Source organism: Staurois parvus, unplaced genomic scaffold (genome assembly GCF_062004578.1).
Source record: "Staurois parvus isolate SC_StPar_1 unplaced genomic scaffold, SC_StPar_1.0 ptg000634l, whole genome shotgun sequence".
Taxonomy (NCBI): Eukaryota; Metazoa; Chordata; class Amphibia; order Anura; family Ranidae; genus Staurois; species Staurois parvus.
The window spans coordinates 12,565,977-12,588,617 of NW_028318430.1; the positions used below are offsets into that span (position 1 = coordinate 12,565,977).

At 40.6% G+C, this 22,641-nt stretch overlaps 1 protein-coding gene across 6 annotated transcripts in view; it reads right to left on the bottom strand.

Annotated features, from left to right (window-relative positions):
- The window catches only part of ARHGEF7 (Rho guanine nucleotide exchange factor 7), a 223,673-nt gene that overhangs the window by 65,253 nt on the left and 135,779 nt on the right, over positions 1–22,641 (bottom strand). For all 6 annotated transcript variants that reach the window (XM_089693578.1, XM_089693575.1, XM_089693577.1 and 3 more), the window contains exons 10-12: positions 17,764–17,902; positions 14,241–14,300; positions 1,909–2,055 (exon numbers count right to left, since the gene is read on the bottom strand). In XM_089693578.1, coding sequence (XP_089549704.1) covers positions 1,909–2,055; positions 14,241–14,300; positions 17,764–17,902 — 346 coding nt within the window. The remainder of the gene's footprint in view (positions 1–1,908; positions 2,056–14,240; positions 14,301–17,763; positions 17,903–22,641) is intronic.

Below are 22,641 nucleotides of genomic sequence, written 5' to 3' on the forward strand. Positions count from 1 at the left end.
TAAGGAAAACATTAAACAAGAATGGAGTACATGAGAGGACACCACGGAGGAAGCCATTGCTGTCCAAAAAGAATATTGCAGCATGTTTGAAGTTTGCAAAAGAGCACCTGGATGTTCCACAGCACTACTGGCAAAATATACTGTGGACAGATGAAACCAAGATTGAGTTGTTTGGGAAGAACACACAACACTATGTGTGGAGAAAAAAAGGCACAGCACACCAACATCAAAACCTCATCCCCACTGTAAAACATGGCGGAGGGAGCATCATGGTTTGGGGCTGCTTTGCTGCCTCAGGGCCTGGACGGATTGTTGTCATTGAGGGAAAATGAATTCCAGAGTTTATCAAGACATTCTGCAGGAAAACGTATGACCATCTGTCCGCCAACTGAAGCTCCGCAGAGGATGGGTGATGCAACAGGACAATGACCCAAAGCATACAAGTAATTCAAAAAAACAATGGCTGCAACAGCACAGAATACGCCTTCTGGAGTGGCCCAGTCAGAGTCCTGACCTCAACCCGATTGAAATGCTGTGGCATGACCTTAAGAGAGCAATTCACACCAGACATCCCAAGAATATTGCTACACTGAAACAGTTTTGTGAAAAAGAGTGGTCCAAAATTACTCCAGATCGTTGTGCAGGTCTGATCTGCAACTACAGGAAACGTTTGGTTGAGGTTATTGCTGCCAAAGGAGGGTCAACCAGTTATTAAGTCCAAAGGTTCATATACTTTTTCCTCCCTGCACTGTGAATGTTTACATGTTATGTGCAGTTAAACCATGGCAACATCTAATGTTTGTGTAGTATTATGTTCAGCAGACTGTGTTCTTCTATTGTTGTGACTTAGATGACGTTCAGAGCACATTTTATGCCCAATTCATGCAAAACTCCACGTAATCCCAAGGGGTTCACATACTTTTTCTTGCAACTGTACAGTCCTGCAAATTTAAAGGGCTTTGCTTGCTGCCAGCTACTACGGTTTTCTTTTTGTCCACATCCGAATAATAAATTCCTGAGTACTGGATGTCAAATCTCAATATGTCATATATGAAATGTGATTGTCAACAGGTGGCATGTTTCATTCTTGCATAAACAGATGGGAGTATGAAAAATCTAGTCCATGCCACAACTAAAACAAAGCACAATACACCATAAAAACACAAAGCATTTAAAAGGCAACTCCAGTTAACACTATACAGCACTCTCCTAATAGATGCTTCCCACTTTATACATTGTAGTGCCAACTTGGTAATATTCCCAGCAGCTGATGCAGCGAACATGCATAGTACCAGCTTACATATTATGTATTTTATCATTTTAAAATTCCATGTTTTAAGAAAATCATATATAATATAAGGCTAAGATAAATTAAATTGAGCTTAAAAGTCTATGAATATACAGTTTAGTTTACAAAAGAACTCAAAGCATAACTACAGGCAAAGCGTTTTAATTTTCATTTTGGATAGCGTAAGGGAGGGTTATAACCCCAGTCAGTTTATTTTTTTGCCATCAGTGTCCCATTGGGGGGGGATTTCCCTTCCAAAACAAGAAATGATAATCTCTGCAAATTAAGGAAATACCTTGGGGACCCCCAGGTCACCAGAACTAATGTCCCCAATGGAAAAAGTGCCCTCTATTACTTCTCTGGAGACAACCCAATTATTTTTGTTTTGTTTTTTTACTTTCACTTTGGATAATCATGGTAAACAGGACAAATATAGAGGGTGAATCTCCCTAATGGGGACATTAATAAAAACCTAATAGGTGTTCTAATCCCTCTCCACTCTATCCAAAACTTTAAAAATGTTTTGCCTTTAGTTATACTTAAGCCAGAAGACAGCAAAGCAAAAAATGGAAACTCCAAGTTCTGTGGATACGGTTTTTAACAGACTCAAATATAGTTACCTCACTTCCTGCACACTGTATCATTACTTGTGACATATAAAGAACAGTGCCTAGGGTCTTGATGTCTTCCCCTTCCCAGCCACGAATAGCCTCATTCAGAATCTGAAGTTCCAGCTCCTTTCTTTTTCTCACCTCTTGGCACTGTGCCTAAAAGTATAAAAACTGGCTAGTAACAAATCATCAAATCATTCTGATTCACAATGACCTTCCATAATGTTTGTGAGTAAATAAAAAGTCCAGTAGACTATTTTTGTGCACTTTATATAAACACACGTCGTTCAATTATGATTGTGAAAAAAAACCCAGCACAGTGGCTTTGAATGAAATTGGTGTGCATCATCAATACTATCTTTTCAGTCACCAGTCAATAGCACCAAAGTTACCCCTATGTTAAACATTTTTCACAAGTGGGTCTTGCATGGTCAAAGGAAAAGAGAAAAGAGGGTGCCAAGTCAGAGTGAGTAAAAAACATGTAAACTTAATTACAGAAGACTTACATCTAAAAGTCCTTCACTCGGCATGCAGAATAAGAAGGCAGACAGAGGAGCAGGACTGCAGTTCACTCTGATGGATGGATCGATGTAGACAGCATGACCATGGAGGGAGCCGCTTGTGGAGTCGGCGGCATTCATTCAAAAGTCCCGCCAGGCGGTGGAGGGATTGACAGGTTCCGTGACAGATGCCGTAAATGGCAGGTGGGCTGCAACGCATTTTAGAAGCCCCGCCCCCTTTGTAAAGCAGACCCGCCCATGCAACAGAGGGGTATAAAAGAGCTGTCAAATCCCAGGCAGCCAATGGAGAGAGGAAAAGGGAGGAGTGAGGAAGCGCAGGGAACGCTGCAGTGACTGTGTGCAATAAACGAAGGGGTGATTGCGAACGTGTGAGGGACTGGAAAGCTGAAAGTTGGCCATAGTTTATCAGTCCTTGAGACTGAAAAAAGTTTTTGGAAACAGAAAAGTGAAAATAGGGGAAAGGGGGGAAAGAAAAGGAAAAAAAGAACATGATGTGGGAGAAGAAGAGGGGAGTAAAGCCGAGGATGTGGGAACAAGGAAAAAATTCGGATTAAAAATGGCAATTTTAGAAAAATCAAAAATGAATGAAATATAAAAAATTCTAAAAATAAATAAATTGAGTAAAAAAGTAAAAAATATAACAAACAATAATGCAGCTACATGATCGGATCCACCATGAGTGAATAAAATTAAATGCTGATTAATATATAATAAATTCAATGTGTATAAATATAAATATGGAAATGTTTATACAAATATATACAGATGTTTTACTCATTCCCTAACTGTGGGGGCTCCATGAGCCTGTACCTACATAATGTTGTAGTTTTTGTGTAAAACCACAACTTGCTATGAATTTGTAGAAAAGAGTGTATATTGTCAATGTGTATTGAAAAACTAAATTTATTTCTTCAATGGATGAGTTACTCTAATAAAGTGCTAACACAGGAATATGGCGGTTCATATTATAAGAAAGATGTAAATTGAGGGCATGTTATGAGAGCAAGTGCGCTAGAGTATATTGGAGCTAGATACTGAGTGTAATTATATGATGGTATTGATTTCCAGATCTTCTTTAAGCCATTTAGGTGATAAAGTGTTCAGGGTAAAAATCCAGAATGTTTCTCTGATGTAAAGTTTTTGGAATCTATCAGCCTGGGATTTACCAGGGGGAATAGATTCGATAACCCAGACCTTGAGGTCATCAGTGGACTTATTGTGCTGGGACAAAAACTGTCGGGGAACACTGTGGTCCTCACTGCCATCCTCTATGAGCCTTCTGTGTTCGTCAAATCATGCCAACGGTCCTAATGCTACAGCCAACATACAGGAGCCCACAAGGGCAAGATAGGCAATAGACAACATACTCAGTGGAGCAAGCGTAAAAGTTTTTAATTGTGAATGTTTTGCCTTTAGAGTGTTTTTCTCTATGTGTGACAAATTTGCACATCTTGCGCCTCAATTTTTTGCACCGATGCATACCAGTGAGGTGGCAAAAAGTGGCCAGTGGATGGGGGGTGTCAATTCTGTTGGGAGCAATTCTATTCTTTACACTAGGAGGTTTTTTGAAAATGATCCTGGGTTTATCTGTCAGCATGGGACCTAATTTAGGGTCCTGAAGTAAAATGCATTAATGGCGTCGGATAACGTTCTCCATTTATCTATGTTTATAATGGAATTGGGTAATGAATTTAACATCCCTGGAACTGTCAATGGGTGTGTGTGTTGTTTTGGGTAGGGGGAGACGGCAAGTTTGATAGGCTTTATTCACCAGGTCTGGGTCATATCCCTTTTCTAAAAATCTATTGGTCAGAATTAGTCCCTGTTCAGTTTAGTCGATATCCTGGGTACAATTCTTGCGCAATCTGCAGAACTGACCCTTTGGGATACTCTTTATCTGGGGTGATGGCAACTTTTAAAATGTAGGTACGAGTTGCCAGCACAGGGTTTAAAGTGTGTTTTAGATACAATATCTGATTCCCGATGTGACAACTCTAGATCGAGAAAGACAAGTGACTCAGGGCTGTTTACGTGGATGAATGATAGGCCCAACTTATTGCTATTCCAATGAAGGGTGTAATGTAAGTGAGAGGGCCATCCCAGATGACTAGGACATCATCAATGTATCTGCCATAATATAGAACGTGTTCTCCAAAGGGGTTCTCTCTCCAGATGTGTGTTTCCTCCCACCAACCCATGGTGAGGTTAGCATAACATGGGGCAAAGGATGCACCCATGACAGTGCCATGCACCTGGAGGTAGCAACTACCCTGGAACTTGAAGTAGTTGTGCTCTAGGCAAAATGTTACACTTTCCAAGATAAGATGGGCTTGTTTACGATTGAAATTAGGTTCTTTGGCAAGGAAGTGTCCTACAGCTGTAAAATCGGCTTCATAGGGGATGGATGTCCTATCCCATGTGCCTTGTTCCTCTGGTCCATTCCTTCCTCATTCTGCCCATCTTAAGGACGCACTGACTGTTTTTTCAACAGTCACAACATCCATTGCACAGGATCTCCCTCATCCCTGATGAAGAGCTACTGGTTCCATCCCATGTGCCTTGTCTGCTTGGTCCGTTTCTTCCTCATTCTGCCCATCCTATGGACACATTGACTCCTTGACCACAGTCACCACATCCATTGTACAGTCAATCCTAACTGTTCCTTCTAATTTTAGCCATTGGTTGCCATTCTGTTCTATATTGAATGAGCGCTGAATATTATTGTTCATTGTATTGATAATCAATGTATGTACCACTTGCATGGTCAAGTATTCTAAAAGGTATGCCAGTGATAGCATAGCTATTATGGACACCCAAGCTGAGAAGGTTTTTGGCAATCTTTAATACAAACAAAACAATACACTAGTTCTTTTGGAGGGTCTGGGCGTGTATACACTGGTTCATTTTGTATATTGTATAAACACTATATTGCCAAAAGTATTGGGAAGCCTGCCTTTAAATGCACATGAACTTTAATGGCATCCCAGTCTTAGTCCGTAGGGTTCAATACTGAGTTGGCCCACCCTTTGCAGCTATAGCAGCTTCAACTCTTCTGGGAAGGCTGTCCAAAAGGTTTAGGGGTATCTCTACGGGAGTGTTTGATCATTCTTCCAGAAGCACATTTGTGAGGTCAGGCAGTGATGTCAAACGAGAAGGCTTGTCTCACAGTCTCAGCTCTAATTCATCACAAAGGTGTTCTATCGGGTTGAGGTCAGGACTCTGTGCGGGCCAGTCAAGTTCCTCCACCCCAAACTCGCTTATCCATGTCTTTATGGACCTTACTTTGTGCACTGGTTCGCAGTCATGTTGGAACAGGAAGGGGCCATCCCCAAACTGTTCCCTCAAAGTTGTGAGCATGAAATTGTCCAAAATGTATGCTGACGCCATAAGTGTTCCCTTCACTGGAACTAAGGGGCCAAGCCTAACTCCTGAAAAAAAAACCCCAAACCATAATCCTCCCTCCACCAAACTTTACACTTGGCACAATGCAGTCAGGCAAGTACTGTTATCCTGGCAACCGCCAAACCCAGACACGTCCATCGGATTGCCAGATAAGCTTGATTCGTCACTCCAGAGAACATGTCTCCACTGCTCTAGCGTCCAGTGGTGGCGTGCTTTACACCACTGCATCTGACGCTTTGCAGTGAGCTTGGTGATGTAAGGCTTTGATGCAGCTAGTCGGCCATGGAAACCCATTCCATGAAGTTCTCTATGCACGGTTGTTGTGCTAATCTGAAGGCCACATGAAGTTTGGAGGTCTCTAGCTATTGACTCTGCAGGCAGTTGACGACTTCTGCGCACTGTGCACTTCTTTAGCTATTGTGCTGATCCCGCTCTGTCATTTTACATGACCTACCACTTTGTGGTCGAGTTGCTACTGTTCCCACTTGCTTCCACTTTGTTAAAATACCACTAACAGTTGACGGTGGAATATTTAGTAGCAAGGAAATTTCACGGATGGACTGATTGCACAGGTGGCAACCTATCACAGTACCACGCTTGAATTCACTGAGCTCCTGAGAGCGACCCATTTTTTCACAAATGTTTGTAGAAACAGTCTAAAGGCCAAAGTGCTTGATTTTAAACACTTGTGGCCATTGAGGTGATTGGAATACCGGAATCTAATGATTTGGAGGGGTGTCTCAATACTTTTGGCAATATAGTGTAGTTAATAGAAACATGTTTTGTAGATATGAAGGGTTTGCCTCATTTCATAGCTCTATCAAAGTATCCTGCTCAACAGCAACTTCATACAACCACTTTCCTGTGATAAACTTTGTAGATTAAGAGGCTTAAGACCCCTATCCTGACAATCATCTATTAGTTCTTAGACAGGAAATAAGGCCATACAAACACAAATGAAAACACTGCAAGCCTTGAGGATTCCTACCATCTCATATCTTAGTTTATCCTCCAGAACAGCAGATTAGAAAAAAATAAATAAGAGTATAATGCCAAGAGAGAAACCACTGCTTGTGAGAAAGCTTGGCTTTGGCTTGAAAGCAGGTTTATTACAAAAGTGCCAAATTAAAGTATGAGGACATGACAACATTGCAGACTTGCATATCTGGTCTTATGAACCACCGATTGCCGCTTCTTAGGAAGTGCAGAAGGCTCTGGTAGGTCTGCTTTACTCACCTAGTGAGGGAGATCTTGAAGCACCACATTAGTGCATCAGGATACTCTTTCAGCTTAGGTGGCAGAAAGACTTTATAGACATCATCTATTAAAATGGAGAATGTAATTCATCCTTTTTCTGTCACTGGGTTTTAGCAAAACCCTTTGCTAAAAATAATAAACATGGTTCTAAATATAATTTGACTTTGGTTGGGATTTAGATGTTATTGTTAATAAATATTTTTCTGCTAGCTTTTCTTCTGACCAACATGATATCAAAAGGGAATCGTGATTTTAACTTATAACTGTGTGGAATTATATCCTATAAGCTCTAAAGGGTGTTCCATAAAGTACTGCAGAGCAGAATTCCTTACATGAAAAGTTGAATGGTAAACTTTTCCATTCAAGACTGATAAGTCCAGCAGCCTCACAATACATTTCATGTTTAACATTGTAGCCAACCACTTCCTCCTGTACTTTCACTTTTGAAAAAGGGATTTTGGATATTTATCTACTTCTTCCATGGGAAACATTTTTGCTAAAATATTTTTGCTAAAATTGTTTTTTTACATTGAATTTGTTCTTCTTTCACTAAAGCTTCTTCAAGTCAAGATAACTTACTGAATATTCAGACAATGTGGTACTGAAGGATTGTAAAAGACTTAAGTCCTTGCATGAACAACTTTTTTCCTATTTGATTATTATGTGGAACTGTATCAAATGCCTTGCTGAAATCAAGATAGCCTATGTCCACAGCACTATCCTGGACCAAAACATCAGTGATATTCAATCACATTAGTCTAACATGATCTTCCCTCAGTAAAGCCATGCTGCTCTGTGTCCAGCAAATTGTGTGTTTTTAGGTAGTCAACAAGCCTTCTTTTCAAGAGTGATTCCATTAAATTGGAAAACAGAAAGCATACTTTGCAGCAAGTCCTCATGCACACTGGACGTTTTTACAGCTGCTGTTTTTGGCTTTTGGCATTTGGCATTTGTTTTTCTACAGCTAGCAAACTTCCCAGCATGTTATCTTATGTGTCCATAGGCTTTAATCAGCGTTTTTTGGGGGTGTTTTCTTAGCTGGGAAAAAAAAAAAAAAAAGAACTAGTGGGTTTCTAGAGTTGTTTAGCTGTAAACTGCTCTAACGCTAAAAAATGCGATAAAACACGGCAAAGCGCCGTTTGTGGGTGTTTTTTGAGTTAAAAAAAAACACAAAATGCAAAACACAGAAAAACACAACTAAATACTAATGAAAAATTGCTATAAACTCACATTTTTAATGTGACTTTACACAGATAATGCTACCAGCATTATTAAACTACCCAGTGTGCATGGAGCCTAAGATATAGGAGGCATCTAGGCCTGGATCTATTCATTGTACATTCATAGGTTGAAAAAGGTTAGTGAAAGAACTCCAAATAATCACTGAAAACAAAGGAGAGAAAAGGAATTCCTCATCTACTGGCAGTACTGCTCCTCTCAATCATCCTGCTGTAATATCTCTGCTTCTCCCGCATTGATCGCCGATGCAGGAACTCTGCAGCCACCGTCAGCCTTCCATTGACAAACAACTCTCTAAGTTCACCCTCACCTTTAACAAAGATGGCGGCAGATCATCTCCTTGCAGCTTCCCACAGTGGGACAAAACCAAGTTTGCCAAAATGGGTAAGTCATCTCAGCCAATACACACACAGCCTTCTTCGTAGCCTTATACACAGGTTGAAAAGTGGCCAAAATTGGCCAGTTCAGCAGGCTTTTGTTAAACGTGCAACCTAAAAAAAACGCATCTGACCTGAGCTTGCAGGGCTGCAAGTGCTGATCAGTGTGCTTTGGCAGAGGTGGGGTGAGTGGGGAGTCAGTCCCCCTGTCAGAATATAATAGCACAGTAGAAGAGATCGCCACACCAACATCGCTTGGCAACCTGTCAGCACTGCACCTATTTAAATCCACCTTGTAAAGATACGAGCAGGTTAAAGAAAGGAGGATAGATTGTCTTGAAGTGCATTGCCAGCCCATCCTCCTTCCTTCAATGTGCGATGTCAGACTAAGTTTCTCCAGACAGCTATCTCCTCCATTGTGAGCCTCTGAAGCAAATTTGCCAGTACTAGCTTTTCACATCACAGAGTGCCGATGCTAATCTCCGGATTGCGGGTTTCCTGGGAACAATCTGCCAAGGACACCTCCTTCATGATACATTCTACACTATATTGCCAAAAGTATTGGGACGCCCCTCCAAATCATTGAATTCAGGTGTTCCAATCAATCACCCAGGTATGCAGACTGCTTCAACAAAAATTTGTGAAAGAATGGGTCGATCTCAGGAGCTCAGTGAATTGAAAGCATGGTACCGTGATAGGTTGTCACCTGTGCAATAAGTCCATCCATGAAATTTCCTTGCTACTAAATATTCCACAGTCAAATGTTAGTGGTTTTACAACAAAGTGGAAGCAACTGGGAACAACAGCAACTCAGCCATGGAGTGGTAGGCCACGTAAAAAGACAGATGGGGGTCTGCGCATGCTGAAGTGAACAGTGCACAGAAGTTGCCAACTGTCTGCAGAGTCAATAGCTAAAGACCTCCAACCTTCATGTGGCCTTCAGATTAACACAACAGTGCATAGAGAGCTTCATGGAATGGATTTCCATGGCCGAGCAGCTGCATCCAAGCCTTATATCACCTAGTGCAATGCAAAGCATCGGATACAGTGGTGTAAAGCACGCCACCACTGGACTCTAGAGCAGTGGAGATGTGTTCTCTGGAGTGACAAATCACACTCCTCTGTATGGCAATCCAATGGACTTGTCTTGGTTTGGTGGTTGCCAGGAGAACGGTACTTGCCTGACTGCTTCGTGCCAAGTGTACAGTTTGCTGGTGGGGCTTATGGTGTGAAGTTGTTTTTCAGGGTTTGGGCTTGGCCCCTTGGTATGATGACTTAAAAGTTCCCTTCACTGGAACTAAGACATTTTGGCTAATTTAATGATTCCAACTTTGTGGGAACAGTTTGTGGATGGTGCCTTCCTGTTCCAACATGACTGTGCACCAGTGCACAAAGCACGGTCCCATAAAGACATGGATGAGCGAGTTTGGGGAGGAGGAACTTGACTGGCCTGCACAGAGTCCTGACCTCAACCCAATAGAACATCTTTGAGATGAATTAAGTCCCATTTACACTTGAGCATTTTGTAGTGCGGAGCTCGAGGCTCCAAAACGCTCGGGGGGGGGGGGGGTGGGGGGGGTGGGATTGGAGAAATCAATTTTACTTCATGGAGATGGTTCACGTCTCCACTACGTCCCGTAAAGCAGAATGCCTGAAGCTCAAAAAAGTTTTGGAGCTGCTTTTGTAGCTCAAAGAAAAGAACAGAAACGTGCGATTGGCATATTTTTGTAAGCTTTCATGCACGTTTTGCACGATTTTCTGCTCAAATGAAATTATGTAAAGAAAAAAAATTGTAATATATGAATAAATGTAAAATAAATAAATTTGTATTATTAATAACAATAAACACCCAAATAAAAAATACAATAACAATTATTTTATAACTTTTTTAGGTTTTAGGAGGTTAAGGTTATGGGTTAATTATTAATAATTTATTACATTTATTTATGATTATTTTTGAGTATTTTACATTGTATTAATTTTTTTGTTCAAGTTTAGTTTTTTTTATTATTATTAATAATAAGAATAACTTGTTTATTATACTTTAAGGGTTAGTGGATTAAGGTTAGGGGTTAATTATTTTTATTTATTATTACATAGGATTTGATTATTTTTTAATTTACTTGGTATTTAATATTTTATTCTTTTATTATTATCATCACAACAAGAAAAATCTAAAGACGAAAAACCTAGCAACAAATGATATTTTTCTCTATTGGCTAATAAAAAAAAAAGAGCCAAAACTCAAAAACAGCTAAAAACGTTGTATGAAAACACGTAAAACCTGCGGTAAAAATATGCGTGAAAAATGCTACTCATATGTGAACGGAGCCTTAAAGAGGAGACTTCGAGCCAGGCCTTCTGGACGAATGGTTAAACATTCCATAGACACTCCTAAACCTTGTGGAAAGCCTTCACAGAAGAGTTGAAGCTGTCATAGCTGCAAAGGGTGGGCCAACTCAATATTGAACCCTATGGACTAAGACTAGTATGCCATTAAAGCTCACGTGCACGTAAAGGCAGGTGTCCCAATACTTTTGGCAATATAATGTATATTGCCATGTGAGTGGATACTTGTTTTTCGTGCCTATTAAATTGATTGCACTAACATTGTTTGCACCCTCTGCTTTTTTTGTGCAATTCTTGCTAGCTGGATACACCCAAGATCCTGGAAGAAGGGTCTGTAGCTGGTGTTCAGAGTGCCTATAAAGGAATTAACCCTTCACACGTTTGGACACTTTTTATTCCAAGGATTCTTATGGATTGTTATGGACTTTTACAGACTTTTTTTTAGACGCATATATACCTTTCTTGCGTCCAGTCCTTTAGCCGGGAAGATGGTGGTTTCACAGTTTGCGACATTTTTTTTTTAGTCTGCTTGCCATAATTAACCCTGTCTGTACTGTGCTGGCAGATCCCATTATCAGTTGTAACAAGATTTTAACTCTGCCTAACAAAGCGTTTAAGATTTAGAAGCTGGGCTTCTTGTATGTTAATGAGAGGAGACTCTCTGTCCTAAGCCTTTCTTTTGGGACAAACTACAAAATTTTCAGAAATGCTTAAAGTCAGCCATGATTAAATACAAAGGAGTATCGGGTCAGGTGATATAATTTCATCCTGCCGACATCCTGAAATTTTCCAGTTACAAAAACAGAAAAATATCCCCCTGGGACTTTTCAGGCAGAATAATAAAACATATGGTCTAAAAGACCAATGTCAATCTTACAAACAGGTTTTGTTTCGATAAAACAGACCCTTAGGTCTATAAAAACATGTTAAATATTACATCTAATTAATGACATACACATAGCTTACTACCAGTGGATTATGTGTATTCCCTATTACACAAAGATACACCAAAATAACTGCCAATAGTATAGTGTGGCTTGGTCGGTTGAGGTGTGGTCTTCCAATAAATCCCAACATGTTTTGGAAGCATTGAATTCCAGGCTCAGATAGAAAGAATTTCATATTTCAGAATAACCGAACCAATCCCACTGAAATGCTTATGCAACAACTAAAGCAGCTCATTAAATAAAAACATGTAAAAATACATCATCTTAAAGTGGAAGTAAAGCCTCATTAAGAGACTAAAAAAGTGCCACCCCTGTAGGTTTGAGTCATAATGTACTAGTAGGTACTGCATACTAGTACACTGTGGGAGACGTACCTACAGATGGAGCCGTCCAGTGTTGGGCCATAACGGCTCCCTGTGGTCCACGGTGCCTTCATGTTAACCCGGTCTTCCTTCCGGGCTCCAAATCTTCAGCCGCTTGAATGAACGTCACTCCTATGCAGGAAATCACTTTGGCGCGGCACACAGAGCGGGCCATAAATGCAGTCAGAGCTGCGCATGCGCGACTCAGATTGCATTACCCACTGACAGGTAGGGGAGTCATTTATGACAGAAGAGACCTCTAGGGTCTCTTCTGTTAGAAAAACCCTACCAGTCAACGGATTTTAAAAACAAAGACTTTCATACCACTTTTTTTTAATCAAATGGCCTAAACACTTCCTAACCACTATGAAAATCACATTAGCATGTACAGGAAGCATTTATTTGTGCTACAGTAGGTTCCACTAAATATTAAGGTGGAAGCTCAGTTAAATACTAACTATAATAAATTCTACTCCCACCCCCATTCTAAGCCTATTATATCTATCCTGTAAAGGAAGGATCTCTATACTTACCTATGCTGAGGGCACGCCACTCCAGTCACCTGATCAGGTCCCCGCAATGGCTTCAGTGTAGAGGCTGCAAAGCCTGGGCAAAGAAGTCAACGATAGGATTACTATGGGGCATCAATTGTTGGCTGTCCCTCCTCTACACTGAAGCCGGCATATGTGATTCGACCGTAGCATCCTCAGAGTAGGTAAGTACATACGGATCTTTTCTTTCGCAGGGTAGACAGAATAGCCTTAGAATGGGGGTGGGGGCAGATTTAACTATAGTTTGTGGTTCAACTGAACTTCCACTTTAAATTTAAGAAAGAACAGTTACATTGTTTCAGCTTGGACCAATCTAACTATGCATATACCATACCTGTGGGATCCCTCTAAAACATGGCTGTCAAACTCAATTTCATTACAGGCTGCATCAGCATTATGGTTGACCTCAAAGGGCCGGCTGCATCTTTAACATTAGATGTGCAAAGCACCCCGCACCCCCACCATCACAAGTCAAGAGTCCCCCACTCTTCCTTACGTCACAGTGCAGTCCCCTTACCTTGTGTTGCTTTTGGGAAAAAGCTGGGGGTGGAAATGGGAAGCAGAGTGCAAGTGCAGGGTCTGGAGGAGGACCACAGGAGGGCTGGAGGCAGCTGCCAGGGTCTGCTGAATGATGGGACCAGAGGAGGTGGAGACAAGGGGGTGTTGTGGATGCACAGAGAGACACAGGATCTGTAGAAGAAGGTGTGTGTGTGTGTGGGGGGGGGGGGGGGTGTAAGGGTTGCAGCAGAAGGAGAGGTGCGAGAGAGTCACATGAAAGAAGATTTGGCCCGCAGACCTTGTGTTTGACACATCTTGTCTAGAAGTTGGAAATGACTGTAGTAGACACCGCTATTCCAGTGATCTCCACTAATTTCCAAGTCCCAAGCAGAGTAGCTGCCCTGAATTCTGAACACAGGTGGTCAGCCATCGCTCTCTGCACTTAGAGAATACTTTGGAGTCTTTGAGGACATGCAAAGCATTCTCTAAATGGCGCCCGTGCCAACCCTCTGGGTTCACAATGCAGCAAGGCAACCACTGAGCACAGGACCCAGAGGCAGGTGGAGATCACTGAAGTAGTTTTGTGTCTTTTCGATCAATGCTCTGGGTTGTTTAAACCACTGATTTTTTTCCATAAAATCCCCTTGGTTGTTTAAATCACTGTTTCAAATATAAAATTACAAATGACAGAGAATTTTACGTGAGAAATAACTATCACACACACAGTACATGTACACACACACACGGTATATATAAGACTTAAGAAAACAGAATATTCAAAAGATTTCAAACAGCCATATGCACAAAATTAAAGAAATTTCACACAAAAACTGTTTACCGATAGATTCTTGAAAGCAGTCATGGATTTCTGTATATCTGGTCTATCTGGGTGATAATCCTAAAAACAGAGAGTCCTATGAATTAAATTATTTTCTTTAAAATATTTGCAAGAATGGTTTGTTACTCAATTTCAATGTAATCTCAAAACAAGTTTATCCCTAATAATATTGATAAACTATTAAAGAGACTTTGTTCCTCCACCTTCCTGCCCCCAGTCAGTGTCTGGTGACAATTCTAGGCTTATCTGGTAAGGCAAGTCCATACAGGGTCACATGTGTAGCAGATAAGGTCAGTGGTGTTGTTACATTGGGGCAGATCATTCAGCCACCAAAAGGCTTATTTCTACCTCTGTTACCCCACCTATTAACTGCCTTATTGTACAGTAATGAAGCAGTGGTGAGGCCAGCAAAGTTTCCTTTACACACAGACAGGTATTTGCCAACCCAGATACTCATTTTTTTTTTTTCAAAGAGTAAATTAAGCATTTTTTGCATGCCTAACACTACATTATGGAGGAAGCAAGGGAAAAGAGGCAGATTTGTATCCCCTTTTGAGGAAACGTGTGTGTTAGTAGAATAGTCAGAATGCCAATGTGCAAGCCTGAATGTAACTTTAACATTTCCATTTTCCACACATTAAACACAAAGCATAATTTCATAATTCTAGTGTCCTCTTCCTAGAAAATATAGAATATAAAAACTTTTTGAAGACAAGATCACCAAAGAATACCTCAATCATATAGAAAAATGACATGATATGTTAGCATATTAGGTCATAGCTAAAACACAGGTCCCTAGAGTCCCTAGCTTAAAGTGTTACTAAACCCAGGACCCTGCATTCACTATATCTGGTCTCCAACAGTACACAGACAATGGGAATGCAATTATTTTAGTAAATATAAACTACTAAATACCTTTTCTCATCAGCAGTTACAGCAGTCTTGTGACTTCTATCAGTGTTCAGCAGAGCACTGGTTAAAACTTGGAGGGGTTCTCTAGGAGGATGTAATACCCCTGACCTCTGTCTGGGCAGTGCTGATTGACCCTGTGCTAAACACATGCACTCTGCCAAGAAAAAAAAAAACCTCTCTAGCAATACACACCAAACTGAGAGTGTGCAGTGTCTCCACACAACACGTCTTATCAGGAGAGAAGAGGGAGACGCTGGAAGAAAGGGAGGATCAGAGAAGAGATGATTAAACATCTTTTAAACAGTGCAGAGATTAACCCCTTAGGTTCCACAGTGAGTATAACAAGCATGCTTTACAGCATATACAGTGGGGCAAAAAAGTATTTAGTCAGCCACCAATTGTGCAAGTTCTCCCACTTAAAAAGAACTGGTGTGAACAAATCAACTGTGGGAGCAATAATTAGCAATAATTAGAAAATGGAAGACATACAAGACCACTGATAATCTCCCTCGATCTGGGGCTCCTCACAAGATCTCACCCTGTGGGGTCAAAATGATCACAAGAACGGTGAGCAAAAATCCCAGGACCACACGGGGGGGACCTAGTGAATGACCTGCAGAGAGCTGGGACCAACGTAACAAAGGCTACCATCAGTAACACACTACGCCGCCAGGGACTCAGATCCTGCAGTGCCAGACGTGTCCCCCTGCTTAAGCCAGTACATGTCCGGGCCCGTCTGAAGTTTGCTAGAGAGCATTTGGATGATCCAGAAGAGGATTGGGAGAATGTCATATGGTCAGATGAAACCAAAATAGAACTGTTTGGTAGAAACACAACTCATCGTGTTTGGAGGAGAATGCTGAGTTGCATCCAAAGAACACCACGTCTACTATGAAGCATGGGGGTGGCAACATCATGCTTTGGGGCTGTTTCTCTGCAAAGGGACCAGGACGACTGATCCATGTACAGGACAGAATGAATGGGGCTATGTATTGTGAGATTTTGAGTGCAAACCTCCTTCCATCAGCAAGGGCATTGAAGATGAAAAGTGGCGGGGTCTTCCAACATGACAATGATCCCAAACATACTGCCCGGGCAACGAAGGAGTGGCTTTGTAAGAAGCATTTCAAGGTCCTGGAGTGGCCTAGCCAGTCTCCAGATCTCAACCCCATAGAAAACCTTTGGAGGGAGTTGAAAGTCCGTGTTGCCCAGCGACAGCCCCAAAACATCACTGCTCTAGAGGAGATCTGCATGGAGGAATGGGCCAACATACCAGCAACATTGTGTGCCAACCTTGTGAAGACTTACAGGAAACGTTTGATCTCTGTCATTGCCAACGTAGGAAATATAACAAAGTATTGAGATAAACTTTTGATATTGACCAAATACTTATTTTCCACCATAATTTGCAAATAAATTCTTTCCAAATCAGCCAATGTGATTGTCTGGATTTGTTTTCTCATTTTGTCTCTCATAGTTAAGGTCTACCTATGATGCCAATTACAGGCCTCTCTCATCTTTTTAAGTGGGAGAACTTGCACAATTGGTGGCTGACTAAATACTTTTTTGCCCCACTGTACAGACTGATTTTACTGTAATGGGTTTAGTAACACTTGAAGTGCAACAATCCTCTGGGCAATAAGGGGTTTATTAGTACAGGAGATGAAGTGGTTAATGTGTGTCTATGTATATAGATTATACATCTACATACTGTACATAACACACACATACATACACACACACTTTCCTTGAGATGTTTTAGGAGAGCAAGAGAGATCACAGTCACAGGGCTTGACAAAAGAAAAAGTCCACTGTTTTATTTTGATTTAGTGGAGCATAGCCTTGGGGAAGGAGGAAGAAAAAACAATTGGCTGTGCCCCACCAAACATCAGCCTTTAATAGGCAGCAATTACAAATTCTCCTAACAAACGCTTTAAGTACCCTCCATTAATGCATAATGTACATAGGGGTTGATTTACTGAAGGCAAATACACTGTGCACTGCAAGTGCAGTTGCTCTAGATCTGTGTTTTCTTTATTTTCCTTGCATGTGTTTGGAGTATTTTGTGCAAAGTAAAGCTTTACCTCATACTTAGCTTACTCATACATACCTTACTAAGCTCTGGAGCAAGTGCAATTGCAGTGCACAATATATTTGCCTTTAGTAAATCAACCTCATAATGTATATTATGATTCATGATTACATGGTTAGAATTTGATATGAATTCTAATCAAAATGACCAATATTTTGTGAGCAAAAAATCACAATGGGTGCTGTTGTTTCAAACAACTGCTATAGCATAACAAACACTAATACCGTAAATGTAACATTAGATTTAGAAACTGCAATTATTACTCAGATAGAGCCCTGTATACTAGTGATTAACTTAGTATGGTGATGTACTTGGTCTCTGATTGATGCTTCTGCTATTCACAGCACAGTAGTGAAGGTCTGGTTAAAATGGGATGGAGTACCCCAGAGTTGCTGACTGCAGAAGCCAAATCTAAAATGTTTATTTGCAATAATTCATATTAACGAGGCAATAGAAAGAAGTGTTCAACTTATCACTCTTCATTCAATGTAATGCCAAGGGAAAAAACAAACTTTTTACCTCCATGTGTCGTTCCAACTCTTTTAGTAATGTTGGGTACTTGTCCAGACGCATAAATGGCTTGCTAAGGCCGGTCGTTAACACAAGAATACCAGGAGTATTGGCACCTTTCATCTCCATGAATTCTCCAAGCTCTTCGCTAAAATGATAAAGACACAGACGAGACTTATCATTCAGCTGTTATAGTCAGCTCAAAGCAGCTCCTTTTCATTACTTTGTAGATGTAGAGAAAAAAATATAAAATTTCCCTTTGATTGCTTTTCACAAAAATATATCATGGGGTAATAAATGTTCACAGGGAACACTGGTTCCACTGCATGCCCCTAATCTGATCCGTTCAGCTGGGCCCTTCCTTAGAAGCCTGGAACACCATCTACACCGGTAATTCACAAGTATCTGGCTCCAATATCCACTGACAGAGCTCCACATCCTTGTAATCTGATGATGGGGCAACTATTCCTACCACTTACACCAATGGTGAGGCACTATTCCTCCCACTGATTGCAATGATGAGGCATTATTCTTCCCAGTAATGCCAATACCCTCACTGGCCACAATCCGACCCCACAAAAATCTGAAGGACAGTAAACTGGCACTTTGGAAAGTTTGGAGATAACTTTTCAAAACAAAAAACTCAACATCAAGTAGATGTAAACCCTATCTTCATGACATTTAGTTTGCCATGTATGAAAGGTTTGCCTTTTTTATTAAAGAAAAAAAATTGAAATTTTGACACCTATCAATTCCGCATCTTGGAGTATAGTATAGAACTGAAATTCACAGACCATGGGTTAAATGCTGCTATCTTTAGGTGATTGAACACATGCAAACAATTTTGCTGGGGCTTCCCCCTAGCAATACTAAAACCTGGCTTCAAGATTCTGACTCCTGCTGTCCTCTCCCACAGTGGCCTTCACTGAGCAACATGCCTTTATAACCCCACCGACTCTCAGGTTCCAGTTTTTTGCAAGCAACAAACAGAAATTAAGACAAAAAGGGGAGAGGCTCGTGTCCAACACTGTACTTCAAGAGAAGGAATTTACAAGCAAGTCAAATTTTGCATTAACTTATACAGTAGTAGACATAGAACTGGTATTCATTGGCCATCAGATATACCCAAGCAAATAAAACTGAGGACTGGGTAACATAGCAACCTAAAACTCTCAATAGGCCCACAAGAGTTTGAGGAACCTGCACGAAACACCCAGATAACGCCTTGAACCACCTTGTGGCATCAGCTTAGGCCTAAATAGCCACCTGGTAGAATATGGAAGACATGTGAACAAAGAACCAGATGGCGGTCTTTCAAATCTGGGACAAAGATGCCAGAAGCTGAAAAGCCCAGGAGGTACCAACTGCTCAGATGGTGGAAAAGGGCTCTGATGGGAAAGGACGGAATCTTTTCCTTAAGGGCAGAGGCCCTGGACATAAGCTGTCTGATCAATCTGGCAAGGGTGGAGCATCTGGGACATTACACTTGCATAGACAACTGCACAAGTTTACGCATTGATGGCTTAGAAAATCCACTAGCCAGTTGTCTACTCCCAGAATGTGTACAGTTTCTGTTTTTGTGCTTAGTTGAGCCATGTCCTATACATGAAAACATAGGAGCTGAGGTGCAGAAAATTAGCAGGTGTTCTGGACTAATTAGTCAAAATGTGAAATATTTGGCTGTAGCAAAAGGCATTTAGTTCAGGAAGCACTGGAGAGTGGTACAATGATGAGTGTTTGCATCCAACAGTAAGTTTGGGGCTGCATTTCTGCAAATTAAGTTGGAGATTTGGTCAGGATCAATGGTGTCCTCAATGCTGGGAAATACAGGCAGATACTCAAACATCAAGCCATATCATCAGGGGGGCATTTAATTGGCCCCAAATGTATTCTGCAGCAGGACAACAACCCCAAACATACAGTCAATGTCATTAAGAACTGTCTTCAGAGTAAAGAAGAAACCGTAGTCCTAGAAGTAATGGGCTGGCTCATACAGGGATTACATGAAGAGACAAAAGAATGTGAGGCAGCCTAAATCCACAGAAAATCTCCAAGTTCTCCAAGATGTTTGGAACAATCTACCTGCTGAGTTCTTTCAGAAACGGTTTGCAAATGTACCTAGAATAACTGATGCGGTTTTGAAGGCATGGAGTGATCACACTAAATATTGATCTGATCTGATTTGGATTTCTCCTCTGTTCATTTACTTTCCATTTCCCATGACCAGGCCATTTTTTGCAATGCAGCACTGCATTACTTTAACAATTGCACAGTCATGCAATGCTGTACCCAAATGAAATTTATGTCCTTTTTTTCCCCACATATTGAGCTTTCCTTTGGTATTTGATCACCTCTGCAGATTTTACTTTATTTGTTATAAACGGAAAAAAAAAGACTGACAATTTTAAAAAAAATATATATATTTTTTGCTATAAAACATCCAATAAAACATTTTTAAAAAATAAAACGTCTTCATAAATGTAGACCAAAATGTATTCTGCTTGATCAAAGGGTTAAGTGTGTGCCTAGCTATGTACTTGGTGTACATTAGATGGTGCATTCACTAGGGGAAATGATGATTTCTCAGCTCTGCAGAGAGAAACAATTCATTACGTTCCCCTGTCGCAACAGGTGCTGGTGAGCAACTGCTTTCCGTGGCTTACAGATCGTTTTTGCTGTAACGTTTCACAACTAAAGATTTCCTTCAGCGGTGCGCGCACACCCTCATGTGATGGAAGTGCAAAATGATGTTTATCTATGTGATTTTGCACAGGAATGCCACCCTGCTACAACTGCTATAGGGCGGAGGGAAAGTGGTTAATTGATCAAAATAAATTAATACTACAGGTGTGTGTGTGTGTGTGTGTATATATATATATATATATATATATATATACACACATACATACATACATACATACATACATACATACACACACACACACACACACAGTATATATAGAGCCAGCCTTTTTCAACCAGGTTTCTTCAGGGGTCCCTTGACAAAATGTCTACAATTTGCCCAAAAATTCTATACAAGCTAGTCTAAGTTTGGCTTAAGCCTGCCTTTAAGACAAACAAAGCCACAGGTTTTCCTTGTGCACCACTACAATTTTCCATTCTTCCTAACAATAAAAAAAGTGATTGGATGATAAAAAGAACATAGGGCACCTAGACAGCATCCTTGTTTGCCCCTCCCCTGCCCCTCTGTCAGCACTGGGGTCACATTAGCTGAGTGAGGGAGAGAAACAGAGAAGATAAATATTGGGTTACTAGTCAGTACCAGTGTGCAAAGGTGTATTTGCTTTGGAAGAATAAGTCACCTCTGGCGATCTGTGTCCTACTTGTGTGGATGTTGCTGTGTTATATATAAAACTATTAGTTTAGTTTTCTACATTTCAGAATGGGGTACCTCGAGATTGTGTATAATTTTAACGCATGCCTCAAGATTGTGCATAATTTTAAAGAGAAACACTGGTGTAAACCATAAAGTATGAATTTCTTCTTTAAAAAAAAGGGTCCACTGTTAACACAGTCCTAGAAGATGCCAAGCAGCCATCGCAAGAATGCATGTAGATGGGAAGTGGCTCCAAAAAGGAGATAGGCATTGCATCTGTTTGTTCCTTGTCTTGAGGGTGTTGGATTGAAGGAGTCTGGAGTGAAATTGGGGAATGGGAAATGGCCTTGAAGCAGGCCACCATGAGACCCAGAACCCCAGCGCAGAAGTGAATAGGGGTGGCATTGGGAATGGAGGTTGTCAGACCTGGATATTAACCCCTTCATGCCTAAGGGTAAAACAAATCTTAAAGCCCAAGTAAAATTTTAAAACAACTTTGACATGTGTTAGTAAAACCATACATATCATCACAACTACTTTGTACATCCCAGTGAATTATACCTTGTTTTTTTCAGGACAAATTAGGCCTTCATTTGGTGGTAAATGGTAATGAATAGCTCCTGATTTTTTTCTATTAACAAAAGGAAAACTTGCCCAAAATCGTAAAAAAAAAAATCTTTTTAATTTAGCTGTGTGCTTCTTGTTACTACCATAACCTACCCAAGAATAACCCAAAATAAATTTTCCAGCTCTTGACGATTGCAGCGATACTATATATATATATATATATATATATATATATATATATATATATATATATATATATATATATATATATATATGTGTGTGTATGTTATTTCTACCTGTACTACAGCCCAGAAACAGTAGTGCGCATTTTGTTTTTCTTTTTACCTAAAACACACTGACACCCAGAACTTGAGCCAAACACTAACCCTGGCACTGAACTAGATCAAGCCTTGATCTAAGTATTTTTTTTCTTTTTTTAATATTTATCTATCTTTTTTTTTCAAACAGTTAAAAAAAAACAAAAAAAAAACCCTGCAGTTTGAACCAAACACTTACCCTGGCACGGAACTAGATCAAACCTTGATCTAGGTATTGTTTCTTTATTTTTTAATATTTATTTTTTAACAAACATTTTTTTCCCCCTCTATGCCAGGAGTTAAGATACAATGCATCTCTCTCCTCCATTCAGAGAGAAAAAAAAAAACCAAGGGGGCGGGCTTCACAGTGACTGATCACTGTAATAGCCAATCAGAGGCTATCACAGCGATCACGTGACCCGGAATCAGGAGTTAAAATGGGACCAGAGGCTCTCAAGTGAAAAGACAGGTACGCAAATATGCAGCCCCACAGAAAAAAGCCCAGTTCTGTGAGGCCGCATATTTGTGTGACATTATTATTATTACTACGAGTTTATATAGCGCCAAAGGGTTTGCTCAGCGCTGTACAATAGAGGGGGGACATTGGCATGAAGGGGTTAAAGAGGCAAACCTCGGAGGAAGATTCCGGCTTGAGCTGTATCCAAG